The sequence below is a fragment of the Mustelus asterias genome, chromosome 10, assembly GCF_964213995.1.
Source record: "Mustelus asterias chromosome 10, sMusAst1.hap1.1, whole genome shotgun sequence".
NCBI classification, from domain to species: domain Eukaryota; kingdom Metazoa; phylum Chordata; class Chondrichthyes; order Carcharhiniformes; family Triakidae; genus Mustelus; species Mustelus asterias.
In genome coordinates this window covers 108,265,096-108,280,110 of record NC_135810.1, presented here as the reverse complement: position 1 = coordinate 108,280,110, position 15,015 = coordinate 108,265,096, and the positions used below count along the sequence as shown (strand labels likewise).

Below are 15,015 nucleotides of genomic sequence, written 5' to 3'. Positions count from 1 at the left end.
AAGGGGCAATTTAGCATGGCCAATCCATCTAGCCTGCACATCTTTGGACACTATGGGGTAACTTAGCATGGCCAATCCACTGAACCTGCTCATGTTTGGGCTGTGGGAGGAAACCCACGCAGACATTGGGAGAATGTGCAAACTCCACACAGATACAATCACCCAAGGCCAGAATCAAACCCGAGTCCCTGGCGCTGTGAGGCAGCAGTGCTAACCACTGTGCCACCGTGCCACTCTTGGAGAAGAGAAGGTTGAGAGGAGAATTGAGGGAGGTATTCACAATCATGAGGGGTCTGGATAGAGTAGATGGGGGTGGGGTGGGGGAATTGTTCGTGTCGGTGGTAAGATGGAGAACTTAGTGGACACAGGTTTTAGACAAAAGAAACAACGGTGACATGAGATAAATAGTTTTCATGCAGCAAGTAGTAAGAATCTGGAATGCACTGCCAGAGAGCGTGGTGGAGGCAGGTTCAACTGAAATATTCAAGAGGGATTAATATCCAAAAAAGAATGAAACACAGGGCTAGGTGGAGAAGGAGGCAGAATGGCATGAAGTGAATTGCTCTTCAAAGAGACAGCACAAATGTGATGGGCTGAATGGCCTCCAGCTGTGCTGTAAACATCCTTTGACTCCCTCACCACCTCAGGATTTGTAGACACCAAATCCCCCGCTATGTCTTTGCTGCGCAGTGCATTAGTACGCCAACTCACTGCAACCCGCCTGTCACATAGTGCTTCTCTACTGAAGTGAAAGTGGTTTGTGTAATAACCTGAGCTGTCAGTGCGGTGGAATCTGCCTGTTTGTGTTGCAGAGAGCGTTCTACAGCAGCAGAGGCGGCAGACACACAGCCGCGCATGAGGGTTTGCTCGCAAATGGATAACTTCATGTGGCAGCCCGACCAATGGAACCTCAAAACCCAGGCGAGGCAACGGGGGAGACGCGAGACGCGCTGTTGTCCTGAGAGGAGCCCAGGGAAACCACCTCTCTGGGTGGAAAGCAAAGCTGCCTGATTTATCTCGGAGCTGCTATTGGCAGCGGCACTGCAGTGTTAAAGAAGCCCTCAGTTCAGTGTTTTCCGGAGCAGTTTGTTCACTGTCTTTTTGTGTGACAGTGATGCAACTTCTCACCATGGCAACCGCAGGAGCCATGGCAACCCTCTCCCACCCACGGAAATCGCAGCAGAAATCTGGAATGCCTGACCTGTACTTAGTGGCTTGCTTTGTTTTTCCCTGGGAAGAAAAAAAGAGAAAACAGTTTCATTAATTGCCTGTCCCTTTCCCAATCTGACATTGCTTTGTTTGAATGATGGCAGGCGAGTTTAAAAAAAAAAAATTTGTACCTCCCATTTCACCATTCAGCTCCAGAATGGGCGCGGCCAACACTGCAGTACCCCCGAGGGTTTAATTCCTTCCACGGCCTATTTTTAGCTCACTGGTTCCTGCCTCCAGTATTTAAGCGCAGCCTTGAACCCTTTTGAAATAAATGGACTAGCTGTATAGAATATCATAGGGCAGGAAGCTAACACCATGCACCCTAAATACTCCACTGTGTGGAATGAAACCCACAGGAGCCTGGGCACTCAATAGGTCAATATTGGCCATCTCACACCACAACGACCTGGTGTCAGTCTACATGCACGGAATAAGCGCCGCTTCAATTAATTTCCGGGGGGGAGAATAAAAATCAATTCCGTATCTGAAACATACATTGATGTTATAACTGTGTTAACAGCAGCTATTTACTTTAAGTTGGTTCATTGATTATGATGAAAATATCCACGCGGGGGTCTGGTGTCCATCGATCGGAGCTCGTTGATGCCTGCACCGCCCGCAATGCAAAATGAACGATTTGCCTCAAACTCTTTGAGCCAATGGGCAACTCGAGCACCAAGTTTTCTCCCCCACACTTTTACGCCCTTGGCTTTGTCGTCCCGGCCGTTAAACCAGTTCTGACGCCGATTCACCTCGATAAGTAGAAAATCACAGTCCACCAGACAGGAACTGGAAAACAACATATTTATCCAGAGATCATTCTTCACAGGGCAGCACGCATGGCACAGTGGTTAACACGACTGCCTCTCGTGTGCCAGGGACCCGGGTTCAATTCTGGCCTCGGGTCTCTGTCAGTGTGGAGTTTACACATTCTCCCCGCGTCTGCGTGGGTTTCCTCCGGGTGTTCCGGTTTCCTCCCACACTCCAAAGATGTGCAGGTTAGATGGATTGGCCATGCTAAATAGCTCCTTAGTGTCCCAAGATGTGCAGGTTAGACGGATTGGCCATGCTAAATTGCCCCTCAATGTCCCAAGATGTGCAGGTTAGATGGATTGGCCATGCTAAATTGCCCCTTAGTGTCCCAAGATGTGAAGATTAGGGGATTAGTGGGGTAAATACATGGAGTTGTAGGGATAGGGTAAGATGCCCCTTCAGAGAGTCGGTGCAAACTCGATGGGCCAAATGGCCTCCTTCTGTACTGCAGGGATTCTAATAAAGAACTTTTGTTGTATCTTTTCTCAGCCAAAGCAACATCTATTTTTTTTCTTATAAGCGAGGCACAGTGTGTTAACATTCTCCTATTCCACATTAACACTGCTCACCTAATGCATTATAAAATCTCCTCCTCAGTTGCAATGTGTCGGTGGTCTTTACCCCCGCCACCACATTTAGCTTTAAATCCAGGTTTCCACCAACGGCAGTTTTGCAGCAGATCTATTTGGTGGCTCACCTCTCTCAGTTCCAACAGCAACCTTTAGCCATCATGCAGTGGGGAATTCTTTTCACTAACCTCCCCTACCACCCATATCCCTTCCCAGCTTCAACCGACCTCAGTTCAGTTCAACATAATGCCACCTCTCAGGATCTGTCCTAGCTCCTGTGTGTCCTTGTTCATGAATCGTAGAAAGTTGGTATGCAGGTGCAGCATGTAGCATAGAATCATGGAATCATAGAAACCCTGCAGAAGGATGCCATTCGGCCCATCGAGCCTGCACTGACAACAATCCCACCCAAACCCAATCCCCATAGCCCCACATATTTACGCTGCTAATCCCCCTGACACTAATGGTCAATTTAGCATGGCCAGTCCACCTAACCTGTACTTCTTTTGGAGTGTGGGAGGAAACCAGAGCACCCGGAGGAAACACACGCAGACACGGGGAGAATGTGCAAACTCCACACAAACTTTCACCCAAAGATGGAATTGAATCCTGGCCCCTGGCGCTGTGAGGCAGCAGTGCTAACCACTGTGCCACCGTGCCACCCATAAACATTCTGCCGCCCATTACAGTTTATGATGTAATAAAAAAGGCAAATGGGATGTTGGCATTTATTGCAAAAGAACTGGAGTATAAATGTAGAGACGTGTTGTTGCAATTGTATAGAGTGTTGGCGAGACCACATCTGGAGTATTGTGTTCAGTTTTGATTTCCTTATTTGGGGAAGGATGTTACGGCATTGGAGGCAGTTCAGAGGAGGTTCACTGGATTGATTCCGGGGATGAAAAGGGTTGATGTATGAGGAGAGATTGAACAGTTAGGGCTTATATTCGCTGGAGTTTAGAAGGATGAGAGGGGATCTGATCGAGGTATGTAAAATACTAAAAGGCATTGATAAACATAGACAAAATGTTTACCCTTGTGGGACAATCTAGAACAAGAGGTCGCGGGTATAGGTTGAGAGGTGGGAGATTTAAAACTGAGATGAGGAGGAACTACTTTTCGCAGAGGGTGGTGAATTTGTGGAACTTGCTGCCCCATAGCACGGTGGAGTCCGAATCATTCAATGGTTTCAAGAAGGAGATAGATATATTTCTAATAAAAAAAACAGGTTAAAGGGATATGGGGAACAGGTGGCGAGGTGGATTTGAGACCAGGGAGAGATCAGCCATGATCTGATTGAATGGCAGAACAGGCTCGAAGGGCTGAATTGCCTACTTCTGCTCCTAATTCCTATGTTTCTGGCTGTTACTAAGGAATACAGGAACAAGAGTAGGCCATTCAACTCCTCGGGTCTGTTCTATGATAATATGCTTCCCTAACAAAAATCTGTTTTTAAATAATTTTTAATCAACATTTCCACCCCCTCCCCCCAGTCCGCCAGCCTCAGCAAGAAATAGTTTAAGGGGGGTATTTTTCATGGGAATCGTAGCAGGCAAAGGTCCATTGACCTTGGGCAGGATTTTCTGGTTTTGGGGCGAGAGCGGCCGGAAAACCCCGTCCCAAGACTTTCACATCTCAACAGGGTGGGGAGCCGAAACAAGTGTCTTGTTTTGATTTGATTTGATTTGATTTATTATTATTGTATTAGTATACAGTGAAAAGTATTGTTTCTTGCACGCTATATAGACATAGCATACCGTACATAGAGAAGGAAAGGAGAGAGTACAGAATGTAGTCTTACAGTCATGGCTAGGGTGTAGAGAAAGATCAACTTAATGTGAGGTAAGTCCATTCAAAAGTCTGACGGCAGCAGGGAAGAAGCTGTTCTTGAGTACGTGACCTCATACTTTTGTATTTTTTTTCCCAGCGGAAGAAGGTGGAAGAAAGAATGTCCGGGGTGTGTGGGGTCCTTAATTATGCTGGCTGCTTTGCCGAGGCAGCAGGAAGTGTAGACAGAGTCAATGGATGGGAGGCTGGTTTGAATGATGGATTGGGCTACATTCACGACCCTTTGTAGTTTCTTGTTGTTTTCATCGTGACGGTTCGTCCGTCCTGACAGATTTCTGATGAGGAATTATGGTCTGATTGAGAAATTAAATGCTCATTATACGTAACAAGATCAGATTATTATTTACATGCCAGAGCAGAACTTCAGACACTTCCCGCGTCCTTGGAGACTACCCCAGTGAGTGTGGACTGTCTCTGGTCATGCTTCCGATATTAAATGGCACTTTGCTCGTTTGTGTTCTCAGGTGCGTACCCAAGGCTGTCACTGAGCTTCAAGCTAAAGAGAAATATTGGTTACTTCATCCTTCAAACGTACATGCCATCTATACTGATTACAATTCTTTCCTGGGTGTCATTCTGGATCAATTATGATGCTTCTGCTGCGAGAGTTGCTTTGGGTAAGTGCCAACTGTAGGAGAAAATGTATATACTTTATTTTTAATAAATACCACAGGCGGGCAGAATGAAATATACTTGATGACACTTCAGCATCCGATGTACAGCACAGTAAATGATGGAAGGCTGTGAATAAGTCTGTCATGCTCCCGCTAAACTGATAATATTTAAACATAGAATAATTACTGTGCAGACCATTGATAGTTGTACCACCTTTCTCCTGCTTTTTTATACAGATAAATTGCAGTGTATCTGTCTTGCACTTACTGCTGAGAGATAGTTCTGCCAGATTCCAACTGATGTTATTCGGAGTAAAGGTCAGAATTCTGACACGAAGCAGACAAAGACTCGAGGGAGGCTATCAAAGTGCAGATAAACTGAATCCTAATCAATAGCCACAAACTGTCGGCGGGGCAAGGTCTTGAACTCTGAACTCAGGTTCGACAGACATAGGCCGAAACTCTAGCACCTCGTCCGCCCTGGAATCGGAGCGGGCGAAGTTCCCAGAACAGAAATCTCCGTTGGCCTCGGGTGGGATTTTACGATCTCGCCCATAGAGTCATACACTGGACTTTTACCGTCCTGCCCGCCAGGGGAATCGTAGCGGGCAGAACACCGACTGTGCAAACGTCCGTTGACCTCGGGCGGGATTTTCTGACTTTGGGACGAGCGTGACCGGAAAATCCCGCAGATGGAGTCATAGGATGAAATTTTCCTGTCCTGCCTGCCACAAGAATCGTAGCGGGCGGGACAGAAAATTCGGCCGACCATGAAAGGTCCTTTGACTTCGGGCGGGAAATCCCGGTCTTGGGGTGAGTGCAGCCGGTAAATCCTGCCCGTAGAGTTTGATGGCACAAAAAGAGGCCCTTTGGCCCATTGTGTCCATGCCGACCATAGAGTCATAGAGGTTTGCAGCATGGAAGCAGGCCCATCGGTCCAGTGCCACTTACCTGATGAAGGAGCGGTGCTCCGAAAGCTCGTGCTATCAAATAAACCTGTTGGACTTTAACCTGGTGTTGTGAGACTACTTACTGTACCATCTCCAACAAAAGAGAATCTAAGCATCCCCCCTCCCCTCCTTGATGTTCAGAGGCATTACCATTGCTGAATCTCCGACTATTAACATCCTGGGGGTCAGCATTGACCAGAAACTGAATTGGTCGGTCATAACAGACACAGTGGATGCAAGAGCAGGTGAGAGGCTGGGAATTCTGTGGTGAGTAATTCACCTCCTGACCCCCCCAAAGCCTGTCCACCATCTACAAGGCACAAGTCAGCAGTGTGATAGCATATTTTCCACTTGCCATGATGAGTGCAGCTCCAACAACAATCATGAAGCTTGCCACCATCCAGGACAAAGCAGCCAACTTGATTGGCACCCCATCCACGACCTGAAACATTCATTCCCTTCACCAGTGGCATCAATGTGTACAATATACAAGAAGAACTGCAGCTCAAGTCTCTTTCGACAGCACGTTCCAAACCCACAAGCTCTACCACCTAGGAGGGCAAGGGCAGCAAACACACATGGTTACATCAACTGCAACTCCCTTCAATGTCACATCCCATCTTGACTTGGAACAATATCGCCGTTTATTGAATTGAATTGATTTATTATTGTCACATAAGTTTATTTATTAGTGTCACAAGTAGGCTTAAATTAATACTGCAGTGAAGTTACTGTGAAAATCCCCTAGTCGCCACACTCTGGCGCTTGTTCGGGTACACTGAGGGAGAATTTTAGTATGGCCACTGCACCTAACCAGCACATCTTTCAGACTGTGGGAGGAAACCGCAACACCCGGAGTAAACCCATGCAGATACGAGGAGAACGTGCAAACTCCACACAGTGACCCAAGCCAGGAATCGAACACGGGTCCTTGGCGCTGTGAGACAGCAATGCTAACCACTGTGCCATCATGCTGCCCATGTATTTGGATACAGTGAAATGTATTGTTTCTTGCGAGCTATACAGACAAAGCATTCCATTCATAGAGTACGTAGGGGAGAATCATAGAATCCCTACAGTGCAGAAGGAGGCCAATCGGCCCATCTCTGGCACTGCCCAAGGGGCAAAATGCCAATGCCTCAGGAAACACCTTGGTCAGTCTGCTGGGGGGTGGGCGGCCTGTGGGGGTTGGGACTGCGGGGGAGCGGGGGGGGATGGGGGTTGGGTTACTGTTGTGTGAGTGATTGGAATTGGGATGGGGGGGGGGGCTCAAGATCGCAGCGGGCCAGGAGGGATAGGATCGGGTCTGGGCCCGGGAATGGTCAGGGGGCCAGCGATCAGGCCGTGGAGGGGCAGAGAACTGGTGTTGCGGGGGTCATGGGGCTGGCCAACAATCGGGAGATCAGCCATGCCGCAGTGACCCGCTCAGCGCGCTGGTTTCAGCCTCTCCAGTGGGAATAAGCCCCGCCCCCTGAAATTTAATGATATTCACACTGGTGGCCTCTGCGGTGCACAGAGTGTGGGAGATTCTTCTCTGAACTCCCACTGAAAAAAACAGCATGAATTACTCCAGTTTTCACACGAATTCGACACTTCGAATTTTTTGGGAGAATTCCATCCCTTATCTTTGTAGTTGCATTCTTAGATCAACATCATTGGTTCAAGCTATAGTATGGTTACATATTTCTAATTCAAATTATCCAATTTATCTTGGAGACCAGAATCTTGGAAGCTGGAACAGTTAAACTTTTTGGACTCCCTAATGACTCCTAATATTAGATTTCAGAAAATGTGTGCCACGGAAATGTATACAGCAACATCATGCTGAGCAGAGCATATAAAAACTGCATTCATCGTGGACCCAAATGTATGGATTTCATTTTTGATGAGACTTTGTAGAAATGGAATTGTTATTTTTAATTTTATCCCTCGACCAACATCAACGTCTTAAGATTGTGAAAGGGGACAGTTTCTGCTGTTGTGTTTCCTTTTTGACCATTTTGCCTACTGCCTTATACATGGCACCAGAGCATGGCGACTTCTCGCAAGCTGTGCCCAGCATACCCTCTAATTCTAGCTTTTACTTTTGTTCTATGCTTCTAAAACTACACTCTAGCTATGACTATAACATTCTGCACTCTCTTCTTTCCTTCTCTATGAATGGTATGTTTTGTCTGTATAGCGCGCAAGAAACAATACTTTTCACTATATGTTAATATATGTGACAATAAGGAAATTTGGCATGTCAGCTACGACTCTCACCAACTTTTACAAATGCACCACAGAAAGCATTCTTTCAGGTTGTATCACAACTTGGTATGGCTCCCGCTCTGCCCAAGACCACAAGGAACTACGAAAGGTCATGAATGAAGCTCAGTCCATCACGCAAACCAGTCTCCCATCCATTGACTCTGTCTACTTTTCCTGTTGCCTCAGCAAAGCAGCCAGCATAATTAAGGACCCCACGCACCCCGGACATTCTCTCTTCCACCATGTTCCGTCGGGAAAAAGATACAAAAGTCTGAGGTCACGTACCAACTGACTCAAGAACAGCTTCTTCCCTGCTGCTGTCAGACTTTTAAAAGGACCTGCCTTGTATTAAGTTGATCTTTCTCTACACCCTATCTATGACTGTAACACTGCATTCTGCATTCTCTCGTTTCCTTCTCTATGAACAGTTTGCTTTGTTTGTATAGCGCGCAAGAAACAATACTTTTCACTGTATGCTAATACATGTGACAATAATAAATCAAATCAAAATCAAAAATGACTGAACCGAGCCATGACTTGCACTCACAGCTTTGAAGATCTCCCTATGCTGTGAATCATTTCTATCCCCTGGCATTCTCCAATATCACTTGATAACTGGCGTTGGAGAGGCTGTCAAGAGCTGGCTGTCGTGACACTCCATTACATTTTCCATCACAATCTGTGTCCTCCAACCCATATCCTGCAAAATCCCATCAGTATCAGCAGCAGATGATTCTCCCACTTAGATGGAGGTATTTCCCTAGGTAATACACTCTGCCAACATAGAATCATTAAACTCATGGAATTGTACGGCACAATAGGCCATTTGGCCCATTGGATCTGTACTGGCGCTTTTAAAGAGCAATCCAGTTGATTCATTTACCTGCTTTATTCTCGTATCTCTGCAACCTTTCTCCTTCAATTGTTTATTCAATTCCCTTTTGAAGAATACTATTAAATCTGTACCCCTCCCTCGCCCTATCAGGCAGTACATTCCAAATCGTAACCACTCTCCGAGTTCAAACCTTTATCCTCACGTTGTCTCTGATTCTTTTCCTCATCACCTTCACTCTGGTGCCCACTGTTTATCTACTTTTCAGCCATTGGAAAGAATCCCTCTTTACTCCATCAAAGTGCTCCAAGATTTTGAACACCTCTATCACATCTCTCATGGGGGTGGCACAGTGACACAGTGGTTAACACTGCTGCCTCACAGCGCCAGGGACCCGGGTTCAATTCCCGGCTTGGGTCACTGTCTGTGCAGAGTCAGCACATTCTCCCCGTGTCTGCATGGGTTTCCTCCGGGTGCTCCGATTTCCGATTTCCAAACGATGTGCGGGTTAGATGGAATGGCCTTGCTAAATTGCCCCTTAGTGCGAAGGGGATTGGAAAGGTAAATATGTGGAATTATGGGGTGGGATTGTTGTCAGTGCAGGCTCGATGGGCCGAATGGCCTCCTTCTGCACTCTGGATTCTACTGTGATTCCTCAACCTTCTCTGCTCCAAGGAAAATGACCCCAGCTTCTCCAGTCTAATTCTTAATCCCTGGAACCATTCTAGTAAATCTTCACATTCTTCCTAATATGTAGTGCACAGAATTGAGCTCAATATTCCAGCTGTGGCCAAACTAGTGTTGTGTTTAGGTTTAGCATAACATCTTGGCCTTTCTACCCTATAATCCCTGTATATAAAGCCCAAGATCATATATGTTTTATTGCCTGCATTGTTCTCCTGTCAAAGATTTGTTCTCAAATATGCTCTCTGTTCTTTCACCCCTTTTAAAATTGGAATATTTAGCTTGTATTGTTTCCCCTCTATCTTTGTACCAGAATATATCTCTGCACACTTTTCCTGAATTTCGTCTGTCATGTCGCCACTTATTCCATCAGCCTCTCTTTGTCCTTTTATTTTACTGATTCTTTCATGTGATGTGGGAGTTGTTGGCACGGCCAGCATTTATTGTCCATCACTAATTGCCCCGGCGAAGGTGGTGGCAAGCACGTTCTTGACTCGCTGCAGTCCATATGGTATAAGTACACCCACACTGCTGTTAGGGAGGGAGTTCCAAGTGTTTGACCCAGCGACAGTGAAGGAATGGTGATGTATTTCCAAGTCGGCACAGTGATAGCACAGTGGTTCACACAGCTGCCTCGCAGCGCCAGGTTCCAGTGTTCGGGTCACTGTTTGTGTGGAGTCTGCACATTCTCCCCGTGTCTGTGTGGGTTTCCTCCGTGTGCTCCGGTTTCCTCCCACAGTCCGAAAGATATGCTGATTAGGTGCATTGGCCATGCTAAATTCTCCCTCAGTGTACCAGAACAGGCGCCGGAGTGTGGCGACTAGAGGATTTTCACAGTCACTTCATTGCAGTGTTAATATGAGTCTACTTGTGACACTAATAAATAAACTTATAAACCTTAAATCGGGATGATGTGTGGCTTAGAGGGGAACTTCCTGGTGGTGGTGTGCTCACATGTCAGCTGCCCTTGTCCCTCTTCCTGGTAGATGTTGCAGGTCTGGAAGACACTGTCAAAGCCAAAGGAACCTTGTTGAGTTCCTGTAGAGCATTTTGTAGATGATACACACAGCTGCCACCTTACATTGATGGTGGAAGGAGTGAATGTTTAAGGTGGTGGATGTGGTGCCAATCAAGCAGGCTGCTTTGTCCTGGATGGTGTTCAACTTCTTGTGTGTTGTTGGAGCTGCACCCATCTAAGCAAGTGGGGAAAATTCCATCGAACTCCTGACTCATGCCTTATAGATCGAGGACAGGTTTTGGGGAGTCAGGAGATGGGTTACTCTCTGCAGAACTCCAAGCCTTGGACCTACTCTGATCGCCACAGTGTTTATACGGTTAGTCCAGTTAAGTTTCTAGTCGATGTTAACCCGCAGGATATTGATAGAGGATTCAGCGATGGTAATGCCATTGAATGTCAAGGGCAGGTGGTTGGATTTTGTCTTGTTGGATATGGTCATTGACTTGTGTGGTATAAATGTAACCTGCCACTTCTCCGCCCAAGTCTGAATGTTGTCCAATTTTTGCTGCATTTGGACATGGTCTGCTACAGTATGATAAGCTGTTCAAAATCTGTGGCCAATCACTGGTCATATTCAAGCTAGGATAATAGATGGGTTGGCAGGATGATAATTGCCCAAGTGTGGCACGGTGGCACAGTAGTTAGCACTGCTGCCTCACAGCTCTAGAGATCCAGGTTCGATTCCCGGCTTGGATCACTGTCTGTGTGGAGTTTGCATGTTCTCCCCGTATCTGTGTGGGTTTCCTCCGGGTGCTCCGGTTTCCTTCCACAGTGCAAAGATGGGTGGGTTAGGTGTACTGATCATGCTAAGTTGCCCCTTAGTGTCCCAAGATGCATAGGTTAGAGGGATTAGCAGGGTAAACATGTAGAGTTACAGGGATAGGAACTAGGTGGGATTGTTGTCGGAGCAGACTCGACGGCCAAATGGCCTCCTTCTGCACTGTATGGTTTCTATGGGACCATATTCCCAGATTAAGTCAACATCTTCAAGATAAGAGGGGTAAAAATGAAGGCTTTTTTGTGTACCGCAGTTGAATTACATCACAAATCCCATCCTTTCTTTCCCCCATTTTGTTGCAACTATCCCAAAGAGGTTTACTCTAAGTTTTAAGTTTATTTCTCAGTGTCACAAGTAGGCTGACATTCACACTACAATGAAGTTACTGTAAAACCCCCCCCAGTCACCACACTCCGTCGCCTGTTCGGGTACACGGAGGGAGAATTTAGCATGGCCAATGCACATGACCGGCATGTTTTTCGGACTGTGGGAGGAAACTGGAGCACCTGAAGGAAGCCCACACAGACGCAGGGAGAACGTGCAGACTCCGCACAGACAGTGACCCAAGCCGGGAATTGAACTCGGGGTCCCTGGCGCTGTGAGACAGCAGTGCTAACCCACTGTGCCACCGTGCCGCCCATGTAAAAGTAATTTGGCAGCTGCAGAATGCCCATTCTCAGCATCGCAGTCATATGGACTCAAAATGTCAGCCGGAATTTTACCGCCCCACCCGCCATGAGAATTGGAGCAGGAGAGGGGCAAACAGTGGAAAGGTCTGTTGACGTTGGGTGGGATTTTATGGTTTTGGAACGAGCAAGGCCGCAAAATCCAACCCATTAACTCTATCTCTCTCTCCACAGATATTGCCAGACCTGTTGAGTTTGTTCAGCATTTTCTGTTTTTACTATGACACACAGGTTACTAAATCCTATTTGTAATTGTTTCTAGGAATCACCACTGTGCTGACGATGACAACCATCAACACCCATCTGAGAGAGACCCTTCCAAAGATCCCCTATGTCAAAGCTATCGATTTGTACTTGATGGGCTGTTTTGTGTTTGTTTTCTTGGCCTTACTCGAATACGCTTTTGTCAACTACATCTTCTTTGGGAGAGGTCCGCAGATGCAGAAGAAACTGGCAGAGAAAGCAACTAAAGGCAACAATGGTCGACACAAGTACGAGGGCAATAGGGTAAGGAAAAGTTATTTCTTTCTGTCACTGTGGGAAGTGCTTCTTTCCTGTACCTTTCTCATTGAGTGTCACCAATATACCTGGGCAATATACTCAGCCTAAGGACTGACCTCAACCTTCACTGGTCATAGAAAATAGATGGTGGTGGATTACATATCCTTTACACACCCCACTTCTAACTTTCTTTTTTTAAAATTCATTCGTGGGACATGAGCATCGCTGGCTGGTCAGCATTTATTGCTCATTCCTGGTTGTCCTTGAACTGAGTGGCTTGCAAGGCCATTTCGGAGAGCAGTTGAGAGTAAACCACATTGCTGTGACTCTGGAATCACATGTAGATCAGACCAGATAAGGACAGCAGATTTCCTTCCCTAAAGGGCACTCGTGAACCGGATGGGTTTATCCAACAATCGACAATGCTTCTACAGTCATCAGTCAATTTCTAATTCCATATATTTTTCTTTGAATTCAAATTCCGCCATCTGCCGTGGCGGGATTTGAACCCAGGTTTCCAGAACATTAGCTGAGTTTCTGCATGAACCGTCTAGCGATAATACCACTAGGCTATCGCCTCCCCTTTTGACCTCAATGGAAAGGATGGTTGGACATGTTATATAAACGAGCGGCAGATTGGCTGCCAGTGGTTGCGTACCACGAACAAAAGTTAAATCAACCCTCGATAGAGTTTGATACATGTTTGTGTTTGCCAGGGCGGCGAATGACCGAAGAGAAAATATCATTTAATTAATACAGAATAATGGACCAAACGCCCAATTGTAAAAGTTGTTGCTGAGATAATCAATACCTTTGCAAATGAGCTATATGAATATCCGGTTCAAACTTGGTTTGTTGGACAAAGTATACACAGATAATTCACAGGGCAAATTCAGGTGATGAATGCCCTTTCGCCTGTTTGATCTCATCCATACAGCCAACCCTTTATTTTGAGTTTATTCATTCACAGGATGTCAGCATTGCTGGCTGGGGCAGCATTTATTACCCATCCTTAATTATCTTTGAGAAGATGATGGTGAGCTGCCTTCTTGAACTGCTGTGGTTTGTGTGAGGGGCAGGCAGTGGCATTGTGGTATTGTCACTAGACTACAAGCTCGAGACCCAAGGTAATGCTCTGGGGACCTGGGTTCGAATCCCACCACTGCAGATGATGAAATTTAGATTCAGTAAAAATCTGGAATTAAAAGTCTGATGATGACGATGAAACCATTGTAGATTGTTGTAAGAACCCATCTCTTTCACTAATGTCCTTTAGAGAAGGAAATCTGCTGTCCTTACCCGGTCTGGCCGACATGTGAATCCAGACCCACAGCAATGTGGTTGACTCTCAAATGCCTCTGAAGTGGAGGGCAATTAGGGATGAACAGTAAACGCTGGGTCCAGCCAGCGGCGTCCATATCCCGTAAAATGAATGAATAAAAAGATGGACGACATTACAGAGTACATCACTTTGCTACCTTCCAGCTGTGACCAAACTCCATGCAAAGTAATACTTCCTCACACTTGGTCTAAGTTTACCCTTCATGTGCCCTCATTGCCAGCGAGCCTAAAGCCTTGTTTCAGGCCTGCATCTTCTCTACGATTGGATATCAGAGATACCACAATATCCCCAGTCTCTCCATCCGAGGCTGAAGTGCCCTAACTCATCGAAACATTCCTCAGCCTCTTTCACCTGACACTGGGGATCAGCCTGGTTGCCACACACATGCAGCCACAAGGTTTGTGATGCCCCTTCATGTCAAAGTGAGCAGAACGGTGCACAGGGCTGAAGGGAGTTGTAAGCCTTGCAGCAGATTTAACATCAACCTGTTAAATTTATATAACATTGCCTGACAGTGTTCAGACTGGAAGATGGCCACGGGAGATTAAGTGCGCAGGCTAGAGTCCATCATTGAGTATTTTCCACATGATCTATGGAAGAGGTGATGCCTGCTGGGTCGAATGGCCATTTCCCTCACCTTGCTTCTCATTAAAAGAAAACGCCGTGTTCTGTGCCAAAAGCCAGTTTGGCAAGGTAACCAAATGTAAATCAAACAGGGGATGCGTGGTGGAATTCAGCTGACGAAGGCAGAAATTGGAGGCAGAAGGAGGCCATTCCCCATGTTGGCTCAGGCTGGATCAGACACTTCTGTCAAAAGCATAGACGGTTGATTATCATTTCTGACTGGAGGGGAAGATCAATAAAGTAGCAGATTGGGATGGCGAGGGAAAGAAAATGAGTGCAGTAAGCTACAATAAC

General features: G+C 46.4%; 1 protein-coding gene across 1 annotated transcript in view; it reads left to right on the top strand.

Annotated features, from left to right (window-relative positions):
• Positions 1-15,015, top strand: part of gabrb3 (gamma-aminobutyric acid type A receptor subunit beta3) — a 359,120-nt gene that overhangs the window by 319,576 nt on the left and 24,529 nt on the right. Inside the window, exons 7-8 of the mRNA XM_078222876.1 lie at positions 4,907-5,059; positions 12,517-12,761. Of these exons, the coding sequence (XP_078079002.1) occupies positions 4,907-5,059; positions 12,517-12,761 (398 nt within the window). The remainder of the gene's footprint in view (positions 1-4,906; positions 5,060-12,516; positions 12,762-15,015) is intronic.